We start from the raw sequence: 25,872 nt of genomic DNA, 5'->3' as shown, positions 1-25,872 counted from the left end.
AGACCAAAGAACGGCAATCTATAAAATAAGAATGGAGATGTGGAGAGGACAGATGAGATGAGAGAGGAAAAAAGAACTAAAGTTTCTAGCTCCTGAGACCTCACCTCATTCCTGCCACTGGGTTCTGTAAAATATTTCTTTATCTTTCCAATAAATGCTTTTTTTTTTTTGCTTAAGCAGATCTGGGCCAGCACTTTGGGAGGCCAAGGCAGGCAGATCACTTGTGGTCAGGAGTTCGAGACCAGCCTGACCAACATGGTGAGTGATACTTCGTCTCTACTATAAAAATACAAAAATTAGCCAGGTGTGGTGGCGGGTGCCTGTAATCCCAGCTACTTGGGAAGGCTGAGGCAGGAGAATTGTTTGAACCCAGGAAGTGGAGGTTACAGTGAGCCGAGATTGTGCCACTGCACTCCAGCCTGGGTGACAGAGCAAGACTCCATCTCCCAAAAAAAAAAAAGCAGATCTGAATTACTTTCCATTACCTGAAGTCCTGAAGTGAATGTTTTAATATAGCATCTCCAGTTGAGAAATACCCTGTCAAGTTCCTAATCACTTCAAGAAATGTCACAAAAGTTTCAGAAATATCCTATCATTCAGTTTTCTTATCAAAAAAAAAAAAAAAAAAAAGCCAACCATGTGGACTCCACTGGCTGGATGCTCCATCTAGCATCTAGCCCCTCTCCATACCTCTCTAGGTGGGAGGAAAGTTAGTTAGCTTCCAACCCTAGACCGACGTGGCCTCCCGATGCCACACCAACATCATGTCCTTATTTAAGATTTCTAATTCTAACCACTCATGGACATCCATCTTTTTTTTTTTTTTTTTTTTTTTTTTGAGATGGAGTCTCACTCTCACCCAGGCTGGAGTGCAGTGGTTCGATGTCACCTCACTGCAACCTCCGCCTTCCAGGTTCAAGCGATTCTTCCACCTCAGCTTCCCAGGTAGCTGGGACTACAGGCGCGTGCCACCACGCCTGGCTAATTTTTGTATTTTTAGTAGACATGGGGTTTCACCATGTTGGCTAGCCTGATCTCAGACTCCTGACCTCAAGTGATCTGTCCGCCTCATCCTCCCAAAATGCTGGGATTACAGGCATGAGCCACCACACCCGGCGACATCCACTTTTTTTTTTTTTTTTTTTGAGATGAAGTCTCACTCTGTCACCCAGGCTGGAGTGCAATGGCACGATCTTGGCTTACTGCAACCTCCACTCCCGGGTTCAAGTGATTTTCCTGCCTCAGCCTCCTGAGTAGCTGGGATTACAGACGCCTGCCACCACATCTGGTTAATTTTTGTATTTTAGTAGAGATGGGGTTTCACCACATTGGCCAGGCTGGTCTCGAACTCCTGACCTCCTATGATTCACCCACCTCAGCCGCCTAAAGTGCTGGGACTACAAGTGTGAGCCACCGGGCCCAGCTGACATCCACTTTTTTTTTTTTGAGACAAAGTTTTGCTCTTTTTGCCCAGACTGGAGTGCAATGGCGTGATCTCAGATCACCACAACCTCCGCCTCCCGGGTTCAAGAGATTCTCCTGCCTCAGCCTCCCGAGCAGCTGGGATTACAGGCATGCGCCACCATGCCCAGCTAATTTTGTATTTTTAGTAGAGACAGAGTTTCTCCATGTTGGTCAGGCTGATCTCGAACTCCTGACCTTGTGATCCACCCGCCTCAGCCTCCCAAAGTGCTGGGATTACAGGCGTGAGCCCGGCCCACCTTTTTAAAAAAGACAAGAATTAGGTGATCTTTCTCTCTTATTCATTAAATGTTTACTGAGCACTAACTCTAGAGCATGTTCTGTGTCTGGCTGGACTACAAGATCTTACAGGGCTTACAGTCATGATGGAGACAAAGGGAGAGTCAGGAAATGTGTAGAAAAATTAAAAAAGGCAAAGTTATAGACTAATTCGATGTGGTGAGTGAAAGAGAGGCAGCAGTCATAAAGATGACTCCCAGGTTTCCAGCTAAGATTACTGAGTAGATAATGGTGCTACTGATTACTTAGAGAAAACAGGAGACAAAGAGGGCTAAGGAAGACAATGGGTTTGGATTTGAACACATTAAACTTGAGGCAGCTAAGAGACATATAGGCAGAGATGTCCCTCAGGTAGCTGAAGCTGGAGAATCTGAAGCTCAGAAGAAAGGAATAAACCAGAGGTAGGTTTGGGAGTCATCAGCATTCAGGTTATGTTTGAAGCCCTGTAAGTAGAGAGAATGAAAAGAGCTGCAGGATAAGAGTAGATCCCGGCTGGGCGCGGTGGCTCACGCCTGTAATCCTAGCACTTTGGGAGGCTGAGGCAGGTGGATCACGAGGTCAGGAGATCGAGACCATCCTGGCTAACACGCTGAAATCCCGGCTAACACGCTGAAATCCTGGCTAACACGTTGAAACCCCGTCTCTACTAAAAATACAAAAAATTAGCCGGGCATGATGGCAGGCGCTGCAGTCCCAGCTACTCGGGAGGCTGAGGCAGGAGAATGGCGTGAACCCAGGAGGCGGAGCTTGCACTGAGCTGAGACAGTGCCACTGCAGTCCAGCCTGGGCGAAAGAGCGAGACTCTGACTCAAAGAAAGAGAGTAGATCCCTAGGAATCATCTACAATTAGAGTGGGGTAGAAGACTGAGAAACCCACAAAGGGGAGAGAGAGAGAGAGAGGAAGAAAGAGAGAGGAAAGGAAAGGGTAGGGAGGGAGGCAGGAAAAGAACCTGGAAAGTAATGGTACCATGGAGGCCAAAGGAGTAGAGTTGCACAGAGAAAGCAGCAACAGTGCCGAACAGAAACCTCAGGAAGATCAGCAAACACTTAGAAGACATAGGATCAAGGGAAACTCATGTTAGGATGTGAGGGGCTCACGTATATTTAAAGGCTGAGAGAGAGGAGCCTATAAAAAGGAGGAATCACAGAAAACAGGAAAGGCAATAAACGATGAGGCAAAGTCTGATAGGAGACAGGAAGGAAAGGGAACAAGGGCAGAGGTGGAAGGGTAAGCCCAGCAGCAAGGATGCCTCATCCAGTAACATGGGAGACTAAGAGGTAAATGTCACTGTGCAGTGGTGGAAGGGGCTCTGAGGAGCTCACACTGGATGTCTCCATTTTCCTGATGAAGGAGGTACTGACCCTGTCTGCGGTCAACGGAGGGGAACTGGGAACGGCCACCGAGGTGTGGAGTGGCTGCCCAGTCAACCTCTCCTGCTTTGCTGTTGCTATCAAAGGACACAGCACTTTAAATTCTAAAAAGTGATAGGTTATTTATTTATTTATACCTTGCCCTGTTCCAGAAAGAATTTTAGGCAGCAAAGTCATATGTAAGTTTTGTCGGACTGCCTATCAAGGGCAGGAACTGAAATTTTCCTATGCTTTCCAGGCAATGAGAAGTGAGTCAGGGAACGGAACCCACGATGAGTCAGAGGAGTGTTCCAGTTGCACACACACTCCCCAGCCACCTGGCAGCTCAGTCTATAATCTGGAGGCTTCCACATCTACAGCTCCATAGAAATGAACCTCTGGTTCTAAAGAAAAGTTTTTTCCTTGTCTGGTTCTCTCTTTCTAAACCTCAGTCTCTAGAGAGAAAAGGAGTCCTGGAGGATGAACAAGGTGAGCTTGGAGTAATTCGGAAAACGTAATGTTGTAGGACAGAAGCAAAGCCTGCAAGTCACAGCCTAGGTTCCATTAGTGATGTTTTCAGCAGTATCCTGCAACTTCAAAGCTAAGAGCCATCCTAATAATTTACCATAAAAGGTAGCTTGTTAAAAATGAATCAAAAAGGCCGGGTGCAGTGACTCACGCCTGTAATCCCAGCACTTTGGGAAGCTGAGGCGGGCAGATCACAAGGTCAGGAGGTCGAGACCATCCTGGCTAACACGGTGAAACCCCGTCTCTACTAAAAATACAAAAATTAGCCAGGCGCAGTGGTGGGCACCTGTAGTCCCAGCTACTCAGGAGGCTGAGGCAGGAGAATGGCGTGAACCCAGGAGGCGGAGCTTGCAGTGAGCCGAGATAGTGCCAATGCACTCCAGCCTGGGCAACAGAGCGAGACTACATCTCAAAAAAAAAAAAAAAAAAAAAGGGCTGGGTGCAGTGGCTCACGCCTGTAATCCCAGCCCTTTGGGAGGCCGAGGAGGGTGGATCACGAGGTCAGGAGATCGAGAACATCCTGGCTAACACAGTGAAACCCTGTCTCTACTAAAAATACAAAAAATTAGCCAGGCGTGGTGGCAGGCACCTGTAGTCCCAGCTACTCGGGAGGCTGAGGGAGGAGAACAGAATGGCGTGAACCCAGTAGGCGGAGCTTGCAGTGAGCCGAGATCGCGCCACTTCACTCCAGCCTGGGCGACAGAGCGAGACTCTGTCTCAAAAAAAAAAAATTAGTCAAACACATCATGATTATCTTCTTCTTTTTTCTTTTTTTTTGCTTTTGAGACAGAGTCTCGCTCTGTCACCCAGGCTGGAGCGCAGTGGCGTGATCTTGGCTCACTGCAATCTCCGCCTCCTGGGTTCAAGCGATTCTCCTGCCTCAGCCTCCTGAGTAAGTGGGATTATAGGCAAGAGCCACCACACCCGGCTAGTGTTTATATTTTTAGTAGAGACAGGGTTTCACTATGTTGGTTAGGCTGGTCTCGAACTCCTGACCTTGTGATCTGCCCACCTCGGCCTCCCAAAGTCCTGGGATTACAGGAGTGAGCCCGGCCATGATTACCTTCTATGTGTTAAAGAAGAAACCAGGGAAACAAGATGTATATCACTTACATGTACCCAATCCAACTGTAAACATTTGTTTGAATATACTTTTATAGGAACCTTACAGATAAATAGATTTGGAGTCTGAAAAATAATACAATGAAGTGAAAGGTCACATTCTTAACCCCTCTGACCAACCTGCAATGGTAGAGATTTGGCTCACTGGGATGGTAGCAGCCTTCTGGAGGTCCATCTTTATCTTTTTGGCCTGCCAGAAGAGAACAGTGAGAAGGCAGTGTTCTGAAGAGCTGAGTAGATGTCACTTAGAATCAGGTAAAGTGACATGCCAACTACATTCCTTTGGGACACGAAGTGCTCATTCTCTGAGAACCATCAAGCCCACAAAATTACTGCCATATACCTCTCCCCTACCTGACTGTCCTTGCTGTTGGTCAGACCCTCAAAGGTCAACACACACTGCATGGAAGCATCCTGCAGCTGCTGGTACCACTGCATTGTAATGTCTTGTACCTTCACCTGGAGGTCTGAGAAATAAAAGAGAGGTTTTAATAATAGCTAGTATTTACTGAACACGTAATATGAGGCAGGCACTGTTATAATCACTTTATGTATGTACTGACTGCTTTAACTGTCACAATAACTAGGAAATAGATACTATTATTATCTCCATTTTATAGAAAAGGAAACAGGCACAAAAAGGTTAAGTGATTTGCCATGGTCACATTACTACTAAGTAGAAAAACTAAGGCTGGGTGTGGTGACCCACGCCTGTAATTCCAGTACTCTAGGAGGCCAAGACAGGCCCAGGAGCTTGAGACCAGCTTGCACAACATGATGAAATCCCATCTCTACAAAAAATACACAAATTAGCCAGGCAGGATGGCGCATGCCTGTAGTCCCAGTTATTTGGGAGGCTGAGTGGGGAGAATCACTTGAGCCTGGGAGGGTGAGGCTACAGTGAGCCGTAATCATACCACTGTACTCCTCTAGCCTGGGTGACAAGAGTGAGACTCCTATCTCAAAAAAAAAAAAAAAACAAAACCAAAAAACAAAAAACACTGGGCGCAGTGGCTCACGCCTATAATCCCAGCACTTTCGGAGGCCGATGCTGGCAGATCACCTGAGGTCGGGAGTTCGAGACCGGCCTGACCAACATGGAGAAACCCTGTCTCTACTAAAAATACAAAAAAATTAGCCAGGTGTGGTGGCGCATGCCTGTAATCTCAGCTACTCGGGAGGCTGAGGCAGGAGAATCGCTTGAACCCGGGAGGCGGAGGTTGTAGTGAGCCGAGATCGTGCCATTGCACTCCAGCCTGGGCAACAGGAGCAAAACTCCGTCTCAAAAAACCAAAAAAAAAAAAAACACCAAAAAAGAAAAACTAGACTCCCAGGCCGGGTGTGGTGGTCACACCTGTAATCCTAGCATTTTGGGAGGCCAAGGCAGGTGGATCATGAGGTCAAGAGTTTGAGACCAGCCTGGCCAACATGGTGAAATCCCATCTTTACTAAAAATACAAAAATTAGCCAGGCGTGTTGGCAGGCACCTGTAATCCCAGCTACTCGGGAGGCTGAGGCAGGAGAATTGTTTGAACCCGGGAGGCAGAGGATGCAGAGAGCCGAGATTGCGCCACTGCAATCCAGCCTAGGCAACAAGAGCGAATCTCTATCCCCTCCCCGCAAAAAACAAAAACAAAAACAAAAACAAGACTCCCACTGATCTGGCTCCAGAGTCAGCACTCTCAAAAACTATGGTACACTAATTCTTTTTCTTTTTTTGAGACAGAGTCTCACTCTGTCACCAGGTTGGAGTGCAGTGGTGCCACCTCAGCTCACTGCAACCTCCATCTCCTGGGTCAAGCAATTCTCCTGCCTTAGCCTCCCGAGTAGCTAGGACTACAGGTGCGCGCCACCATGCCCAGCTAATTTTTGTATTTTTGGTAGAGATGGGAGTTTCGTCATGTTGGCCAGGCTGGTCTCGAACTCCTGACCCCTTATACGTATTACACAAACACATATCTGTGCGCATTTATTTAAAATACTCAGCAGCAGCAATAATTGAAATAATGTATCTGCTAGAGTTATACAGAATTTCAAGTCCTAACGGAAAGTGTTGGAATCGTAAATCAGACTCCACATCAACCAAAACTGAATGAAATACATTACATAAAATTCTGGTTAACTGTCCTACAGTTTAACACAACATTCAAAACATGCTCTTGTTTCTCTTCACATCTAAAACTTACGAGTTAAAGGACCACATCCATACCGAAACCCACCTTCATTCTGTTTCCCTCCTGGGCCCTGGCTGGGAGCTGGGGGCTCTTTGTGGGCCTCTGGTCTCTGCTGCATCTGTGCCTCTTGCAGCTTTACCTGGGCCTCCTCTTCATCCTGCCTCCTCTTGTCTTCGCAGGCTCTGGTGATCTCCTGCCCCAAGTTCATCAGGAGGTCCCGCATTTCCTGCAGAGCTCGCTCAGCCTCAGCTTGGCTCTCTGTTGTAGGATAGCCGCTCTGTCAGAGTGACGGAGATGGTGCTTAGTGGTCGTTCCCTAGGTAAATCATACCTCACACAAGTCAATAAATTTCCTACAATTGGAATTGTTGCACCAATGGAGTATCCACATTCAACACATTGATACTTCTTTCCCTGTTCTCTTAAAGGTATTAATAATTCTAACTTACTATCACATCCATAGTTTCTAAGTATAAATTCGTCTGTATTCTCAGCAACAAGGGCCAGCGTAATTTTTAAAAAAGTTTGTGACAATATGTTAGACAAAAATAATACTGTTTTATTATAATAATAATAATTTTTTGAGACAGAATCTCTGTTGCCCAGGTTGGAGTGCAGTGGCAGGATCTCGGACATTGCAACCTTTGCCTCCCAGGTTCAAGTGATGCTCATGCCTCAGCTTCCCAAGTAGCTGGGATTACAGGTGTGCGTCACCACACCCAGCTAATTTTTGTATTTTTAGTAGAGACAGGGTTTCACCATGTTGGCTGAAACCTACTGGTCTCGAACTCCTAGCCTCAAGTAATCCGAGAATCGCTTGAACCTGGAAGCCGGAGGTTGAAGTGAGCCATGATCACACCACTGCACTCCAGCCTGGGCAAGAGTGCGACACCCTGTCTCAAAAAAAAAAAAAAAGCAAAGCAAAGAAACAGGGCAGGTACAATGGCTCATGCCTGTAATCCCAATACTTTGGGAGGCTAAGGTGGGAGGATCACTCGAGCCCAGGAGTTCAAGACCAGCCTGGGAAACATAGTGAGATCCCTGTTGCTAATTTAAAAACAAAACAAAACAAAAAAAGTTTGGTATGGTGGCTCATACCTCTAATCTCGGCAGTTTGGGAGGCCGAGGTAGGGGGATCACTTCAGCCCAGGAGTTCGAGACCAGCCTGGGCAACATGGCAAAACCCTGTCTCTACAAAAAAATACAAAAATTAGCAGGGCATGGTGGTATGCGCCTATAGTCCCAGCTACTCAGGAGGCTGAGGTGGGAGGATCACTTGAGCCCGGGAGGCAGAGGTTGCATGAGCTGAGATTGTGTTACTGCACTCCAGCCTAGGTGACAAAGGGGGACCCCATCGCAAAAAAAAAAAAAAAAAGACTCCAGAATAAGCAGGTATAAAAATAAAGAAATAAAAGAAATAAAATGTTAACAGTGGTTACTTCTAGGTAAGGAGATATGGAGATAACAAGTAATGTTTGGTATTTCCCCCAATAAGCAGATAGCAGATATTACTTTTTAAGTCAGAAAACAGTTTTGCTTTTAAAGTCTTCCATTTCAAAGACAGCGAAGAGTCACTCTGAAGCCCCCTTACCTCTGAAGAGGCCCGGATGATCCCTGAGATGAGGCTGCACAGCTGGTTGCCTCGGGTCTGGAAGGCAGCCAGGTCGACCTTAAGCAGCCCTTTGTGCTGCTCAGAGGCATCCAGCTGCTGGCTGAGCTGCAGCATCTCCTCCTGCAGAGCATAGAGGGCCCGCAGACGGACCTGGCCTTCTTCCTTCCGAAGCCGCTCCTGTTCTGCTTGCTTCACGCGCTGCTGCTCTGCCTCCCGCAGCTTCAGGTTGAGAATCTGTAGAAAAGGGCTGAGTGACTTCTCTCTGAGGGGCTCCTGGGCTTCTTCTTTCTACAGTCCTCAAATTCTACGTGGGCTACATATTTTCACAGATGGGCTCAGAGCAGGAAGAGGACATCCCAAGGTTAGTCACACACAGGCATAATATGGCCCAGATCCTCCATGGTGGCCATCTGCCAAAACCTGGCTCTCCAGGCAGGTTACAGACAGACACCAAAACATCCACACCAATTCTGCCAGGCTCTGACCTTTGCTCTGTGACGGTGCTCAGCTTTTAGCTTCTCTTGGTGTCCCAAGGCTTCTCTGGAGCTGCATGAAAAATGGCAGGGAAGAATAGTCAGGGATACTTCCTAAAATTGTTTTTCTTTCTTTCTTTCTTTCTTTTCTCTCCCTCTCCCTGCCCTCCCTTCCCTTCCTTCCCTTTTTCTTAGAGATGCGGTCTCGTTATGTTGCCCAGGCTGCAGAGCATAGCTCACCACAGCCTCAAACTCCTGGACTCAAGCAATCCTCCTGCCTCAGCCTCCCTAGTAATTGAGATTACAGTTGTATTCCACCATGCCCGTAAAATTGTTTTACCTCTCCTAAAAGCCTCCCTCTTTGTGTTCCTTTGGTTGTCTTTCCAAGTTTGGTCTTTTTTCCAGGTTATAAAAGTCTCTGCCTATTTTACCTTGATATTTAAGGACTCAGGAGTTGTTCAGCTCTTTCCCCTTGGAATTCCTCTTGGGAAAGAGTTCCAGTTGAACACATCAACATTCCCAGTCATAATTCAGGGAGACTCACCTCTTCTCCATTACTTCCCGCAAGTCTTGGAATTCTTTATGCTGCTTCAGTTCCTTCCATTCATCAAACCGCTTCAGTTGTTCAGATGCCATCTCCGAGAGGGCTCGCACCTTCCTCTCTTGCTCCTCCTGCCATTGCCTCAGGCCCTCCTGAAAAGGTTTTCTTTTTTGAGATGGAGTCTCTCTCTGTCACCAGGATGGAGTGCAGCTCACTGCAACCTCTGACTCCCGGGTTCAAGCAATTCTCCTGTCTCAGCTCCCCAAGTAGCTGGGACTACAGGTACCCGCCACCATGCCCAGCTAATTTTTGTATTTTTAATAGAGACGGTTTCACCATGTTGGCCAGGATGGTCTCGATCTCTTGACCTTGTGATCCGCCTGCCTTGGCCTCCCTCAGTGCTGGGATTACAGGCGTGACCCACCACGCCCGGCCGAAAAGGTTTAACACCTGCTCTCTGGAGCTCCTTCAACACCTTGATCATTTACCCCTGTGGGCTACCTGCCCATCGGCCCCTAACACCATCAGAGATACTTAAGGGCATGGAATCAGAATCTTTGCAGGAATTGCCTTTCTCCTTCTGCTTGATCTTTGAGCTCAGCTGTTTTGGAAAGCTCTTCCAATTGCCCCATATGGTTTATGTCACTCCAGCACAAGCTGGGAACAGACAGGAATTTAGCAACATGGCATCAAACAGCCATGCACTATTAAGCTTCCATCCTGTGTAGTCTTACGGGGTTCACTGGCAATTTACGGAAATCCTCATTCTAATTCCATAAACAGGCTATACACATTCCTATCTCACTGATTTTGTTATTATCTCTGCCTAGAAGATTTTCTCCTGGACCTCTACTAAGGAAAGTCCTTTTCCTTAGTACCTAAGGGTATCAGATATTGAATTTATCATTTCATGAGAGTACTCACATATGGTTAAAGGCAATCTGACATTTTAACTATCAAAATTTGAAGTGTCTATATCCTTTGACACTTGTTCCATTTCAGGAATTTATCCTGAGGAAATGCTTGTATGTGTGTGCAAAAATATATGTACAAGAATGATCACTGGAGCCCTGTTGATAACAGGAATAAATTTAAAACCACTTAACTGGGGAATGATGACACGTATTATAGTACAGTCATACTGCAGAATACTATGCAGCCCTTAAAGATGACGAGATGCCAGCTAGCATGGAGATATGTCAAAATCTATTGTTAAGACATTATGTTATTTTATTTTAAAACATAATTATATTTTATTGTTTGTTTATTTTTGAGACAGGGTGTCACCCTGTCATGCAGGCTGGAGTGCAGTGGCACAATTATAGCTCACGGCAGCCTTGAACTCCTGAGCTCAAGGGATCATCCCAACTCAGCCACCTGAGTAGCTGGGACTAAAGGTGCCCACTACCACATGGGGCTAATTTTTAAATTTTTTATAGAGTCAGGGTCTCACTATATTGCCCAGGATGGTCTAGAGCTCCCGATCTCAAGCTATCCTCCCACTTTGGCCTCCCAAACTGCTGGGATTATAGGCATGAGCCACTGTACCCAGTCTTAAAACTTATTTTAAAGCTTCCAGCAAAAGAAGGCAAACTGTAAACAAGCATATATGTCCTCTCCTCTGGGACTCTGTCAAAGTGAGAATTGGAAAGAAAAAAAGACATAACACCACATAGAGCACGAGAGACGTCACCAGCAGGGAAAAATCTTCTACGTGCTTCTGGAAAACAGTCAGTGGAGAAGTGGCCAGGTGTACTGGCTGAGATCTGTAATCCCAGCACTTGAGGAGGCCAAAGCGGGAGGATCACTTGAGCCTAGGAGTTCGAGACCAGCCTGGGCAACAGAGAGGCCCCTGTCTCTACCAAAAATTTAAAAATTATCTGGCTGTGGTGGTGCACACCTGCAGTCCCAGTTATTTAGAAAGTAGGGAGAGCTGAGGTAGGAGGAATGCCTGAATCCAGGAGGTCAAGGCTGCAAGGAGCGGTGATTGCACCACTGTATTCCAGCCTGAGCAAAAGCGCGAGACCCTGTCTTTAAAAAAAAAAAATAGTGCAGAAGCAATAAATGATAGAGCAGAGCTGAGAAAACCCAAGGATACACACACACACAGACACACACACACGTACATAAGCAGACGATGCCTCATGGGAGCAAAGAGCCAATCTACCAGCCGAACTGCAGAGTCTCAAGACTGGGAAATGCCACGACTCATATAGGTGGGCCTCATGGGGCTGAAAACGGAGCTACTGGCTGAATGTTTGTAGACAAAACAGTCAACTCTTGCTGTCTTCCCCTAGTCATTAGATCAAAACAGCCAAGAGCCAAGCATTTGTGCTATAATGATTTTATTGTATTATATATATATATATATATATATATATATATATATATATATATATATGCTTTTTTTTTTTTTTTTTTTTTTTTGAGACAGAGTCTCGCACTGTCGCCCAGGCTGGAGTGCACTGGCACGATCTCGGCTCACTGCAACCTCCGCCTCCCGGGTTCAAGCAATTCTCCTGCCTCAGCCTCCCAAGTAGCTGGGATTACAGGCATGTGCCACCACGCCCAGCTAACTTTTGTATTTTTAGTAGAGACGGGGTTTCACAATGTTGGCCAGGATGGTCTTGATCTCCTGACCTTGTGATCCTCCCGCCTCAGCCTCCCAAAGTGCTGGGATTACAGGCGTAAGCCTCGGGTGCCCTATTGGGGAACCTGCCCCGATAGTCAGGTAGGTTCTTTTCTATTTTCCCTAAGCATCGGCCGGCTTGAAAAATAAAGGGACAGAGTACAAAAGAGAGAAATCTTAAAGCTGGGCATCCGGGGGAGACATCACATGTCGGTAGGTTCTGTGATGCCCCACAAGCCGTAAAACCAACAAGTTTTTATTAGGGAGTTTCAAAAGGGGAGGGAGTATACGAATAGGGTGTGAGTCACAGACATCAAGTACTTCACAAGGTAATAATATCACAAGGCAAATGGAGGCAGGGCGAGATCACAGGACCACAGGACCACAGGACCAGGGCGAAATTAAAATTGCTAATGAAGTTTCGGGCACCATTGTCATTGATAACATCTTATTAGGAGACAGGGTTTTGAGAGCAACCGGTCTGACCAAAATTTATTAGGCAGGACTTTCTTCTTCCTAATAAGCCTGGGAGCGCTATGGGAGACTGGGGTCTATTTCACCCCTACAGTCTACAGACCATAAAAGACGGCCATACGCGGGGGGCCATCTATAGACCTACCACCAGGCGTGTATTCTCCTTCCCAGGAATGTTCCTTCCTAAGAAAAAGAATTCAGCGATATTTCTCCCATTTGCTTTTGAAAGAAGAGAAATATGGCTTTGTTCCGCCCAGCTCACCAGCGGTCAGAGTTTAAGGTTATCTCTCGTTTCCTAAACATTGCTGTTATCCTGTTCTTTTTTCAAGGTGCCCAGATTTCATATTGTTCAAACACACATGCTCTACAATTTGTGCAGTTAATGCAATTATCACAGGGTCCTGAGGCAACAAACATCCTCCTCAACTGACAGGATTAAGAGATTAAAGTAAAGACAGGTATAGGAAATCACAATGGTATTGATTGGGGAAGTGATAAGTGTCCATGAAATCTTTACAATTTATGTTTAGAGGCTGAAGTAAAGACAGGCATAAGAAATTATAAAAGTATTAATTTGGGGAACTAATAAATGTCCATGAAATCTTCACAATCCACATTCTTCTGCCATGGCTTCAGCCGGTCCCTCCGTTTGGGGTCCCTGACTTCCCGCAACAGTGCCCGGCTTTTTTTTTTTTTTGGAGTCTCGCTCTGTCACCCAGGCTGGAGTGTAGTGACGCAATCTTGGCTCACTGCAACCTCCGCCTCCTGGATTCAAGCGATTCTCCTCCCTTAGCCTCCCAAGTAGCTGGGACTACAGGTGCCTGCCACCATGCCTGGCTAATTTTTGTATTTTTAGTAGAGATGGAGTTTCACTATGTTGGCCAGGCTGGTCTTGAACTCCCGACCTCATGATCCATCCACCACGGCCTCCCAAAGTGCCGGGATTACCAGTGCAAGCCACCGTGCCCAGCTATTTTATTTTTACTTTTTATTTTTTAGAGACGGAGTCTCAACTCTGTTGCCCAGGCTGCAGTACAGTGGTGCGATTTTGGCTCACTGCAACCTGCACCTCCCAGGTTCGAGTGATTGTCCAGCCTCAGTCTCCTGAGTAGCTGGGATTACAGGCGTGCACCACTATGCCTGGCTAATTCTTGTATTTTTAGTAGAGACAGGGTTTTACTGTGTTGGCCAGGCTGGTGTCAAACTCCTGACCTCAAGTGATCTGCCTGCCTCGGCCTCCCAAAGTGCTGAGATTACAGGTGTGAGCCAACAGGCCCGGCCTGTGCGGTAATGATTTTAAAACAGATCTGCAAATTGTCTGACAGTCCTTCCATACCCTCTACTTTAACCCGAGCGGACTTTATGACTACTGTGACTAATAGAATATGGAAAAAAAAAAATAGGCCAGGCACAGTGGCTTTTTTAAGAAAATGAATAAACTGTCCAGAAATAGCTAATCAGTATGGGAGCTAGTATTCCAAAACAATATGCTGGCACTTAGGAAGTCCTAAAGCTTAATAACCTTGTGTCTGATTATTCCCCTTGAATCTCTGATCGATTACTAGCAATAAGGATCTTTAGATAACTGAGGAATCTCTATATCCTAAAAGGGATCAAGATGAACAAATAAAAAAAAATGAATCCAGAAGAACATGTGTATCAAGGAACACAAGTGAATCTGAAAAAGAGCTCTGAATATGATAAGAAACGAGAATAAGATGCTCTGAAAAAGGAACAAGTGGAGAATACAAAAAACTCATGAAAATTAGACATAATACATATGTATTTTTTCAATTAACAGGTGGAGAATAAAATATAGAAATCTTCTAGAAAACAAAACAATAAGACAAAAGGAAAATGAAAGAAAGAATAGGACATATAGAGGATTAACTTAGGCAATGGAGAGGTGAACTAATCAAGGGGAAAAATTTCCAAAGATGCGGGAAATAAATCTTTGAATTAAAACAACTCTGATATGCAGAACTAGTCGTTTCTCACCAGCTCCATTGCTACCACCCTACTCTAAGCAACCACCATCTTTCACCCAGATTACAACAATGTTCCAAATATTTTACTTATTTCTCTGGTTTACTTCTGTCTCTTCCCACCACAACATAAGCTCTATGTCTACAACGTTTACTGTTTTATCTAGACCTAGAACAGCATCTAGCACATAGGTGCTCAGCAAATATTTATTGACTTAATGACCAATGAGACAAGATGTTAGAAGACTTTCATTTTCTTTTTCTTTTCTTTTTTTTTGAGATAAAGTATTGCTCTGTTGCCCAGGCTGGAGTGCAGTGGCACAATCTTGGCTCACTGCCACCTCTGCCTCCCGGGTTCAAGTGATTCTCCTGCCTCAGCCTCCCGAGTAGCTGGGATTATAGGCATGTGCCGCCATGCCCGGCTAATTTTTATATTTTTAGTAGAGATGGGGTTTCGCCATGTTGGCCAGGCCAGTCTGGAACTCCTTATCTCAGGTGATCCACCTGCTTCACCCTCCCAAAGTGCTGGGATTACAGGCATGAGCATTTGCACCTGGCCAAGACTTTCATTTTCTAAATCCCTGTACTCTGAAACATTTTTACAAGATCATGCATTGCTTTCCTAATTAAAAAAATAACACAGGCTGGGCGCAGTGGCTTATGCCTGTAATCCCAGCACTTTGGGAGGCCGAGGTGGGTGGATCACCTGAGGTCAGGAGTTTGAGACCAGCCTGGCCAACACGGCGATACCCCGTCTCTACTAAAAAATACAAAAATTAGCCGGGTGTGGTGGCAGGCGCCTGTAATCTCAGCTACTTAGGAGGCTCAGGCAGGAGAATTGCTGGAACCCAGGAGGCAGAGGTTGCAATGAGCCGAGATTGCACCATTGCACTCCAGCCCGGGTCGACAACAGCAAGACTCTGTCTCAAAAAAAACAAAAACAAAAAACAGGCCGGGCACGGTGGCTCATGCCTGTAATCCCAGCACTTTGGGAGGCCGAGGCAGGCGGATCACGAGGTCAGAAGATCAAGACCATCCTGGCTAACACGGCGAAACCCTGTCTCTACTAAAAATACAAAAAATTAGCTGGGCGTGGTGACGGGCACCTGTAGTCCCAGCTACTTGGGAGGCTGAGGCAGGAGAATAGCATGAACCTGGGAGGCGGAGCTTGCAGTGAGCTGAGATGGTGCCACTATACTACAGCCTGGGCAACAGAGCAAGACTCCATTTCAAAAACAAAAACAAAATACAATCAAATAAATTAATTAAAATAGTGCTGCTATTTTTTTCAAGAGGCTAAGGTCCTGACTGGGCATGGTGGCTCATGCCTGTAATCCCAGCACTTTGGGAGGCTGAGGCAGGTGGATCACCTGAGGTCAGGAGTTCAAGACCAGCCTGACCAACATAATGAAACCCCGTCTCTAGTAAATACAAAATAAAGTAGCTGGGTGTAGTGGCGCGAGCCTGTAATCCTAGTTACTTGGGAGGCTGAAGCAGGAGAATCGCTTGAACCTGGGAGGTGGAGGTTGCAGTGAGCCAAGATTGCGCCACTGTAGTCCAGTCCAGCCTGGGCAACAAGAGCAAAAACTCCATTTCAAAAAAAAAAAAAAAAAAAAAAAAAAGAGAGGCTAGGGTCCCATCTTCTCAGTATTTCCAAATTTTGGAGAAGTAAATGGAAGCCAGAAAAGGCTAGGTAATTTTCCCAAAGTCACATGTAAAATGTAACAGCCAGGATCTGAAACCAGACTTGACTTCAGTGCACTCACTCCTGACCTCTATTACATTACCCCCCAAACTAAACAGTAGGTGGGAAGGATGAGTAGCATACAGTGCCCATTCCTACGCCCTGGGGAACTGCAGTGAAATGTGACTCGCAGGATCAAGGCTGCCTTCCTTCATGGGTTCACTTACTGTTCCTTTCATTCTGTGCACCAGTTCGTACATTCGGATGCAGCCTTCCACTTTGATCCCCCGTGAGGACTGAAGTACCATAGATTCTGTGTGCTGGGACTCATCTTTGCCCTATATGAGCAGAAAATGGAAAAATAATTAAGTTTTTAATATGGTAAAGTTGGTGTTATCTCTTCTAGACAAAGACCACATCCCAACTTATGAACAACTACCAATAACAAGAGCAAAAAAAAAATTTAGGTCAGAACTAGTCTGCTTTTCATGAATGACACTGACTTTGTTCTAATTGTTTTCTTTAATAAATTGATGTTTGTTACTTTGGGTGATTTTTTGGGTTTTTCTATGTTTTTTTTGACTTGTTTGTTTTACTCTGCCTAGAAAATGTTTCCCCTTTCTTCAGATCAGTGTCCATTTGTCCTGGGATGGTTTGGATGGAGTATCCCCAACCCACATCCCTAAGCTTCCACCCTCCTGGCTTCAGGAGAAAGCTGGCTATCAAAGTACTCTATCCTCATGCCGGGTGCGGTGGCTCACACCTGTAATCCCAGTACTTTGGGAGGCAGAGGTGGGCGGATCACAAAGTCAGGAGTTCGAGACCATCCTGACCAACATGGTGAAACCCCGTCCCTACTAAAAATACAAAAATTAGCCAGGCGTGGTGGCATCACCTATAATCCCAGCTACTATGGAGGCTAACGCAGGAGAATCCCTTGAACCCAGAGATCGCGCCACTGCACTCCAGCCTTGGGGACAGAGCAAGGCTCCATCTCAAAAAAAAGGCCGGGTGCCTTTTTCCCCAGCACTTTGGGAGGCCGTGGTGGGCGGATCACGAGGTCAGGAGTTTGAGACTATCCTGACCAACATGGTGAAACCCTGTCTCTACTAAACATACACAAGACATACCCTGTCTCTACTAAACCCTGTCTCTACTAAACATACACAAGACATACTCTGCCTCTACCAAACATACCCAAGTTAGCCGGGCATGGTGGCACGTGCCTAGGCGTGGTGGCGGGTGCCTGTAGTCCCAGCTACTCAGGAGGCTGAGGCGGGAGAATGGCGTGAACCTGGGAGGTGGAGCTTGCAGTGAGCAGAGATTGTGCGACTGCACTCTAGCCTGGGCTACAGAGACTCTGTCTCAAAAAAAAAAAAAAAAGTCTTCTATCCTCCTACACCCAGTATGGACTTGAGGAATGAAAAATATGACCTGAAGGCCAGAGTTCATCTTTGAACTTTTCTAATTTTTTTTTTTTTTTTGAAACAAGGTCTCGCTCTCTTTCCCAGGCAGGAGTATAGTGGCGTGATCATGGATCATTACAGCCTGGACCTTCTAGCTTCAATTGATCCTCCTGCCTCAGTCTCACAAGTAGCTGGGACCACTGGTGCACGCTACCACACCTGGCTAATTTTCGTATTTTTTGTAGAGACAGGGTTTTGTCATGTTGCCCAGGCTGGTCTCAAACTCCTAGTCTCAGGCAAGCCTCCTACCTCAGCCTCCCAAAGTGCTACAATTACAGGCATGAGCCACTGTGCCTGGCCTATTTTTTTTCTTTTTCTTTTTCTTTTTTTTTTTTTGAGATGGAGTCTCACTCTGTTGCCCAGGCTGGAGTGCAGTGGTGCAATCTCGGCTCACTGCAAGCTCCGCCTCCCAGGTTCACGCCATTCTCCTGCCTCAGCCTCCCGAGTAGCTCGGACTACAGGAACCCTCCACCACGCCCGGATAATTTTTTTTGTATTTTTAGTAGAGATGGTGTTTCACCATGTTAGCCAGGATGGTCTTGATCTCTTGACCTCGTGATCCACCCGCCTTGGCCTTCCAAAGTGCTGGGATTACAGGTGTGAGCCACCGCACCCCGCCTTTTTTTCTTTTTTTTTTTTTTTTGAGACAGGGTCTTACTCTATCACCCGTGCTGGCATACAGTGGTGCTATCTAGGCTCACTGCAGCTGTGACCTTCCAGGATCAAGGATCCTCCTACCTCAGCCTTCTGAGTAGCTGGGACCGTAGGCATGAGCTATCATGTTCAAGTAATTTTTTTGTAAATATGGAGTTTCCCCATGTTGCGCAGGCTGGTCTCGAATGCTTGAACTCAAGTGTTCCACCTGCCTTGGCCTCCCAAAGTGCTGGGATTCCACACCCAGCTTTTTTATTTTCATTAACACACCTGACATGGATATCTTTGAACTTTTCTGATGAAGCTATCTGGGAATGCTAACCTAAGAAGATGTTGAGTCCATGGCTACCAGTAGCCATCTTGCCACCTAGTCTATCTCAACAATGAAACCAATAATTGAGAAATGGAGAGGCAAAGCCCCATGTTTGGGTCACTAGATTGAGTCAAAAATAATCAATCCTATGTGGGTGAGATGTTTGAAAAATAATAATAAATAATGTCAAGCAGAAAGATGCAGAATGTAGATGTTCCTAGATCTAAGTGATTCCAAATGCACTCCTAGACTTCCTAGTTATATGAACTAATTAATACTTCCCTCAGTCCCTTAAGCCAAACTTGGTTTTTCTTACGTAAATACCCAAAATTCCTAAATAATGTGACAATCCATTACATAAAACCATTTAAGAATTTATTAGGCCAGGTGCAGTGGCTCCAAAAATTATGGAATTTTATACGTGAAAATGACCTCAGGCTGGGCACGGTGGCTCATGCCTGTAATCCCAGCATGTTGGGAGGCCAAGGCGGGTGGATCACCTGAGGTCAGGAGTTTGAGACTAGCCTGACCAACATGGTGAAACCCTGTCTCTACTAAAAATACAAAATTAGCCAGGCATGGTGGCGCATGCCTGTAATCTCAGCTACTTAAGAGGCTGAGGCAGGAGAATCACTTGAACCTGGGGTTGCAGTGAGTCAAGATCGCGCCATTGCACTCCAGCCTGGGCAACAAAAGCGAAACTCTGTATTAAAAAAAAAAAAGACCTCAGCAATTTGGTCCAGAATGAGATTTACAGATAAAGACACTGAAGTCCACTGAGGAAAAGTGGCCCACCTGAGGGCACGCCACAATACTGGCAGGATCAGATCAGAATCTGTTGCCAAGAACCTGCTCATAAAAATACTTTTTAAAAATTTTAATTTTTAAATAATTAGTGTTCACAGAAAGTTGCAAAAATACATACAGGAAGGTCACATGTACTTTTCACCCAGTTTCCCCCAATAGTAACTCTGTATTAAAAAAAAAAAAAGACCTCAGCAATTTGGTCCAGAATGAGATTTACAGATAAAGACACTGAAGTCCACTGAGGAAAAGTGGCCCACCTGAGGGCACGCCACAATACTGGCAGGATCAGATCAGAATCTGTTGCCAAGAACCTGCTCATAAAAATACTTTTTAAAAATTTTAATTTTTAAATAATTAGTGTTCACAGAAAGTTGCAAAAATACATACAGGAAGGTCACATGTACTTTTCACCCAGTTTCCCCCAATAGTAATGTCTTTCATAAATACAATAAAATAACAAAACCAGTAAATTGATATTGGTACAATCCACAGAGCTTATTCAGATTTCACCAGTTTTAAAGGCATTCATTTGTGCTTATGTATAGTTCTATGTAATTTTATCACATGTAGATTCATGTAAACACCACCACACTCAAGATACAAAGCTGTTCTATCACCACCAACCTCCCCAGGTCACACCTATATTTATAGCCACACCACTTCCTCCCCATGCCTCATCTCTAAGCTATTCTCCTTCTCTACAGTTCTGCTAATTCAGGAATATTAAATAAATAAATCTTCACCCAGGCCGGGCCCGGTGGCTCACGCCTGTAATCCCAGAACTTTGGGAGGCCAAGGCGGGCAGATCACCTGAGAACAGGAGTTCTAGACCAGCCTGGCCAACATGGTGAAACCTCATCTCTACTAAAAGTACAAAAATTAGCCAGGCGTGGTGGCAGGCGTCTGTAGTCCCAGCTACTCGGGAGGCTGAGGCAGGAGAATCACTTGAACCCGGGAGGCGGAGGTTGCATTGAGCCGAGATTGCACCATTGCACTCCAGCCTGGGGGACAAGAACGAGACTTCGTCTCAAAAATAAATAAATAAATAAATAATAAATAAATAAATCTTCACTCAGCCCTAGATTCTGGTTATGTTTTAGTTCTAAAAGGCTTACAGGTTTTTTTTTTACATTTAAGTCCATCATCACTTTGATTTTTCTTTTTTTTTTTGAGATGGAGTCTTGCTCTGTCGCCCAGGCTGGTGTGCAGTGGCGCAATCTCAGCTCACTGCAAGCTCTGCCTCCCGCGTTCACGCCATTCTCCTGCCTCAGCCTCCTGAGTAGCTGGGACTACAGACGCCTGCCAACTCGCCTGCCTAATTTTTTTTTTGTATTTTTAGTAGAGATGGGGTTTGACCGTGTTAGCCAGAATGGTCTCGATCTCCTGACCTAGTGATCCACTTGCCTTGGCCTCCTGAAGTGCTGGGATTATAGGCATGAGCCACCACGCCCGGCTGAGTTAATTTTTATATAAGGTATGACATTTAGGTGGAGGTTCATTTTTTTCCTTAAGATGTTCAGTTGCTAAAAATATATATTTTAAAGTACCTAGACCTTTTCTGGCAACAACAACAACAACAAAATAAACATAAATAGATATATATATTTATATTTATAATAATATATATATTATTTATTTTGTTATTATTTACTCAGTCTCAAAATATATATATATTTTGAGACTGAGTCTTGCTCTGTTACCCAGGCTAGAGTGCAATGGCATGATCTCAGCTCACTGCAACCTCCATCTCCCGGGTTCAAGCAATTCTAGTGCCTCAGCCTCCCAAGTAGATGGGATTACAGGCATGCGCCACAACGCCCAACTAATTTTGTATTTTTAGTAGAGACAGGGTTTCACCATGGTCAAGCTGCTCTCGAACTACTGACCTCAAGTGATCCACCTGCCTCAGCTTCCCAAAGTGTTGGGATTACAGGTGTGAGCCACCACACCTGGCCACAAAGAATATTTTTTAAAGACTAATATTTTAAAAGATGAACTATTAGATAGAAAGAAAAAAAATACACTTTCTATGTTTAAAAAAAAAAAAAACAAAAAAAAAAACAAAAAAAAAAAACTGGCCAGGCACAGTGGCTCACGACTGTAATCCCAGCACTTTGGGAGGCGGAGGTGGGTGGATCACCTGAGGTCAGTAGTTTGAGACCAGACTGGACAACATGGCAAAATCCCATCTCTACTAAAAATACAAAAACTAGCCAGGCATGGTGGCACACACCTGTAATCCCAGCTACTTGGGAGGCTGAGGCAGAAGAACCGCTTGAACCCAGGAGGCAAAGGTTGCAGTAAGCCGAGACCATGCCACCGTACTCCAGCCTGGGTGACAGAGCTAGACTCCATCTTAAAAAAAAAAAAAAAAAAAAGCCTGGGTGTGGTGGCTCACACCTGTAATCCCAGCACTTTGGGAGGCCGAGGTGGGCGGATCATAAGGTCAGGAGTTTGAGAACAGCCAGGCCAATATGGTGAAACACCATCTCCACTAAAAATACAAACATTAGCCGGGCGTGATAGTGGGTGCCTGTAATCCCAGCCACTCAGGAGGCTGAGGCAGGAGAATCACTTGAAGCCGGGAGGCAGAGGTTGCAGTGAGCTGAGATCGCATCACTGCACTCCAGCCTGGAGGACAGAGCAAGACTTCGTCTCAAAAAAAAGGAAAAAAAGGAAAAAGAAAATAGCCAAGTATGGTGGTGTCCACCTGCAGTCCCAGCTATTCAGGAGGCTGAGACAGGAGGGTGGATTGAGCCTGGGAGGTGGAGGCTGCAGTGAGCCATGTTCATGCCACTGCACTCCATCCTGGTTGACAGAGACAGACCTCAGCTCAAAAAAAAAGCGGGGGTGAAGAAGAAGATGTGTTCACGTATATTTGTATATATACAAACTACCTCTAGAAGTATATAAAAAGTAATTTTAAAACACCTCCAAAATTTAACTTTTTTTTTGAGATAGGGACTCACTCTGTTGCCTAGGCTGGAGTGCAATGGCTTGATCACAGCTCACTATAGTCTCAAACTCCTGGGCTCAAGCGATCCTCCCATCTCAACGTCCCAAGTAGCTAGGACTACAAGCTCGAGCCACCATGCCTAGCCAATTTTTAAGTGTTTTGGAGAGACAAGGTCTCACTATGTTGCCCAGGCTGGTCTTGAACTCCTGGGCTCAAGCAATCCTCTTGTCTTGGCCTTCCACCAAAGCACTGGAATTATGGACATGATCCACTGTGTTGGGTCCAATTTAACTTTTTTTTTTTTTTTTTTGAGTTTAGGAGTGGAGGTTTAATAGGCAAGAGAAAGAGAAAGGAAAATAGCTCTCTCTCTAGTGAGAGAGAGGGGTCTTCTGAGAGGAAATGGCCCCAGTTTAGCATTTTTAAGTGGGAGAAATAACAAAAAAACAAAGGCAGGGACAAAACAGAGCCAGGAATAGGGTAAAATCTCCTACAGAACCAACGAGAGAAGGCATGTAAACTTAAAGAGAAGGTATACATTTCACTCTAAGCCTTCTTCCAGCAGATAACACAAAAAGGGAGACCGTATCAGTTAAACAGATGCAGCGTTCATCAGAAAAAAAAAAAAAAATCCAATTGCTCATGAAATTAATTATACTATTCTGGGTACTAAGAATAGAGGGGATTTTTCTCCCTCTGGATCTGTCTAAAGAGAACACTGAATGGTGCTGTCAACATTGTCTCTACAAACAGCTACAACAATGAGTAATCATTATTTTCCCTAGGGTATGGTCACTGTCATATGACATTATTAAACATTTTGACTTTGCAGCCACCATGTCTTTTGTCTTAAGCTGATCACAACCTTACCTTGGTTCCATTTGGTGTTGCAGGGGAGGCTGGGGAAAAGGCAGAGCTTGTGTCAGGAGATTTGGGAACAAATGAGGGTTGGTCTAGGGCTGAAGCTGATGTAGAGGATGGCGAAGTCTCAGAGAGAGGTTGGTTCTCCTGCATATGGGGTAGGACGTGCTCTACCACCCATCCAGAATAAGAAGATAGCTTGGGAAGACACATACATTCTTCTAAAACATCCTAGAGAGAAGAATAGGGTTAAGCTCAACTTACATGTCAACTGATCTCAGTATAATCCACTACATGCCTTACTGAACATCTAAGAAGGCCTAAATAAATAAACATCAAAGACCCAAAGTAATGTATTAACAATAGGATGAAAACAAAGTACAGTGGTTTCTTGATAATGACCTTGACTTCATCCGATTGTTAATAATGACCTTGACTACTATCCTTCTAATGAAAATCAGACTAAATAATCCTAACTACAGAAAAAGGGACAATGCACAAAGATTCCCATTAAAGCATATGTGAAAGCAATCTAAAGCACTGAAAAGAACACGAGGAATTCTGAAGTAAGCTACCGTATACACAATCAGTAGAATGTCAGTCACTTAACAATGGGGGCAAGTTCTGAGAAACACAGTGTTAGGTGATCTTGTCATTGTGCGAGTATTGTAAAGCATCCTTACACAAACCTAGATGCATATATTTTTTCATTTTTAAAATTAATTATTTTTGAGACAGGGTCTCACCCTGTTACCCAGGCTGGAGTGCAATGACCTACTCATGGCTCACTGTAGTCTGACCTCCTGGGCTCAAGCTATCCTCCCACCTCAACCAGTCTCCCCAGCAGCTGGGAGTACAGGCATGCATCACTATATTTAGCTAATTATTTTTTCGTTTTTTATAGAGATGGAGTCTTGATATGTTGCCCAGGAGGTCTTTTTTTTTTTTTTTTTTTTGAGATAGACTTTCGCTCTTGTTGCCCAGGCTGGAGTGCAATGGCACGATCTTGGCTCACCGCAACCTCCACCTCCCGGGTTCAAGTGATTCTCCTGCCTCAGCCTCCTGAGTAGCTGGGATTACAGGCATGCACCACCATGCCTGGCTAATTTTGTACTTTTAGTAGATTCGGGGTTTCTCCATGTTAGTCAGGCTGGTCTCGAACTCCTGACCTCAGGTGATCCACCCGCCTCGGCCTCCCAAAGTGCTGGGATTACAGGCGTGAGCCACTGTGTGCCCATACTTTTTTTTGAGATGGAGTCTTGCTCTGTCACCCAGGCTGGAGTGCAGTGGCACTATCTCAGCTCACCGCAACCTCCACCTCCCGGGTTCAAGCAATTCTCCTGCTTCAGCCTCCCGAGCAGCTGGGATTACAGGCGCCCGCCACCACACCGGGCTAATTTTTGTATTATTACTAGAGACAGGGTTTCACCATGTTGGCCAGGCTGGTCTTAAACTCCTGACCTCAGGTGATCCACCCACCCGGCCTCCCGAAGTGTTGGGATTACAGGTGTGGGCCACCACACCCAGCTATATATATATATATTTTTTTTTTTTTGAGAGACAGGGTCTCATTCTGTTCCCCAGGCTGGAGTGCAGTGGCACGATCATGGCTCACTGCAGCCTCAACTTTTCATGCTCAGGTAATAATCCCACCTCAGCCTCTCAAGGAGCAGGGACTATAGGAACGCACCACCACACCTAGTTAATTTTTTTGTATTTTTTGTAGAGGTGAGGTTTCTCCACGTTGCCCAGGCTGGTCTCGAACTTCTGGGCTCAAGTGATCTGCCCACCTTGGCTTACCACAGTGCTGGGATTGCAGGTGTGAGACACCAAGCCTGGCTCCCAGCTTGAACTGGCCTCAAGCAATCGTCCTGCCTCAGCCTCCCAAAGTGTTGGGATTATGGGCATGAGTCACCACAACCGGCCTAATAATTTTTAAAAAAATAGAAATAGCTATGGATATGTATGTATACACCCTTAGTAGTAATAATGAGCATATCTAGTACCAGATCTTGGTTTGTAAATTTCATTTTAAATCAAAGGAAACCAGGGGTCTCTGCAGAAAAGGTAAGTTCCAGAGCTGGAGGCAGAAAAATATAAGATGAGCCTGGAACATCTTTGTATGAGAAAATAAGTACTGATTACCTATGATATAATAAATAAATGAAAAAACCAGAGTAGTTTGGAGATTGCTACAATGAGCTAAAGTAAACTGATTGAGCAAATAAGTAAACATATGGAGAATAACAGGAGCCAAACTTCTCAGTGCTAGGTAACATATTTACAAACATGGATGGGGTAAGATTAGAAAGAAAAGTGAAGTGCTGGGTTGGAAGTGGCATTTATCAGTATGAAGTCATGGTTTTATAATATATATGTACACACAGATAGTTACAGACAGTACATAAATGTGTGTGTGGTGATGTGTGTACATATTTAGATATGTATTATTTCCTAGCTCTGTCTACTGAGAAGGCCTAGAAGCA

At 45.2% G+C, this 25,872-nt stretch overlaps 1 protein-coding gene across 2 annotated transcripts in view; it reads right to left on the bottom strand.

Annotated features, from left to right (window-relative positions):
* The window catches only part of GLE1 (GLE1 RNA export mediator), a 37,166-nt gene that overhangs the window by 9,271 nt on the left and 2,023 nt on the right, over nucleotides 1–25,872 (bottom strand). For both annotated transcript variants that reach the window (XR_010136418.1, NM_001132194.1), the window contains 8 exon segments: nucleotides 23,396–23,617; nucleotides 16,560–16,670; nucleotides 9,564–9,712; nucleotides 9,032–9,092; nucleotides 8,526–8,780; nucleotides 6,981–7,212; nucleotides 5,116–5,228; nucleotides 4,882–4,951 (listed from right to left, as the gene is read on the bottom strand). Coding sequence is in view for 1 of the 2 variants with exons in the window: in NM_001132194.1 (NP_001125666.1) it covers nucleotides 4,882–4,951; nucleotides 5,116–5,228; nucleotides 6,981–7,212; nucleotides 8,526–8,780; nucleotides 9,032–9,092; nucleotides 9,564–9,712; nucleotides 16,560–16,670; nucleotides 23,396–23,617 (1,213 nt within the window). In the remaining variant the exon portion in view is untranslated.

This window comes from Pongo abelii, chromosome 13, assembly GCF_028885655.2.
Source record: "Pongo abelii isolate AG06213 chromosome 13, NHGRI_mPonAbe1-v2.0_pri, whole genome shotgun sequence".
NCBI classification, from domain to species: Eukaryota; Metazoa; Chordata; class Mammalia; order Primates; family Hominidae; genus Pongo; species Pongo abelii.
Note: the sequence above shows the minus strand (reverse complement) of the source record. Positions and strands in the feature narration are given on the sequence as shown.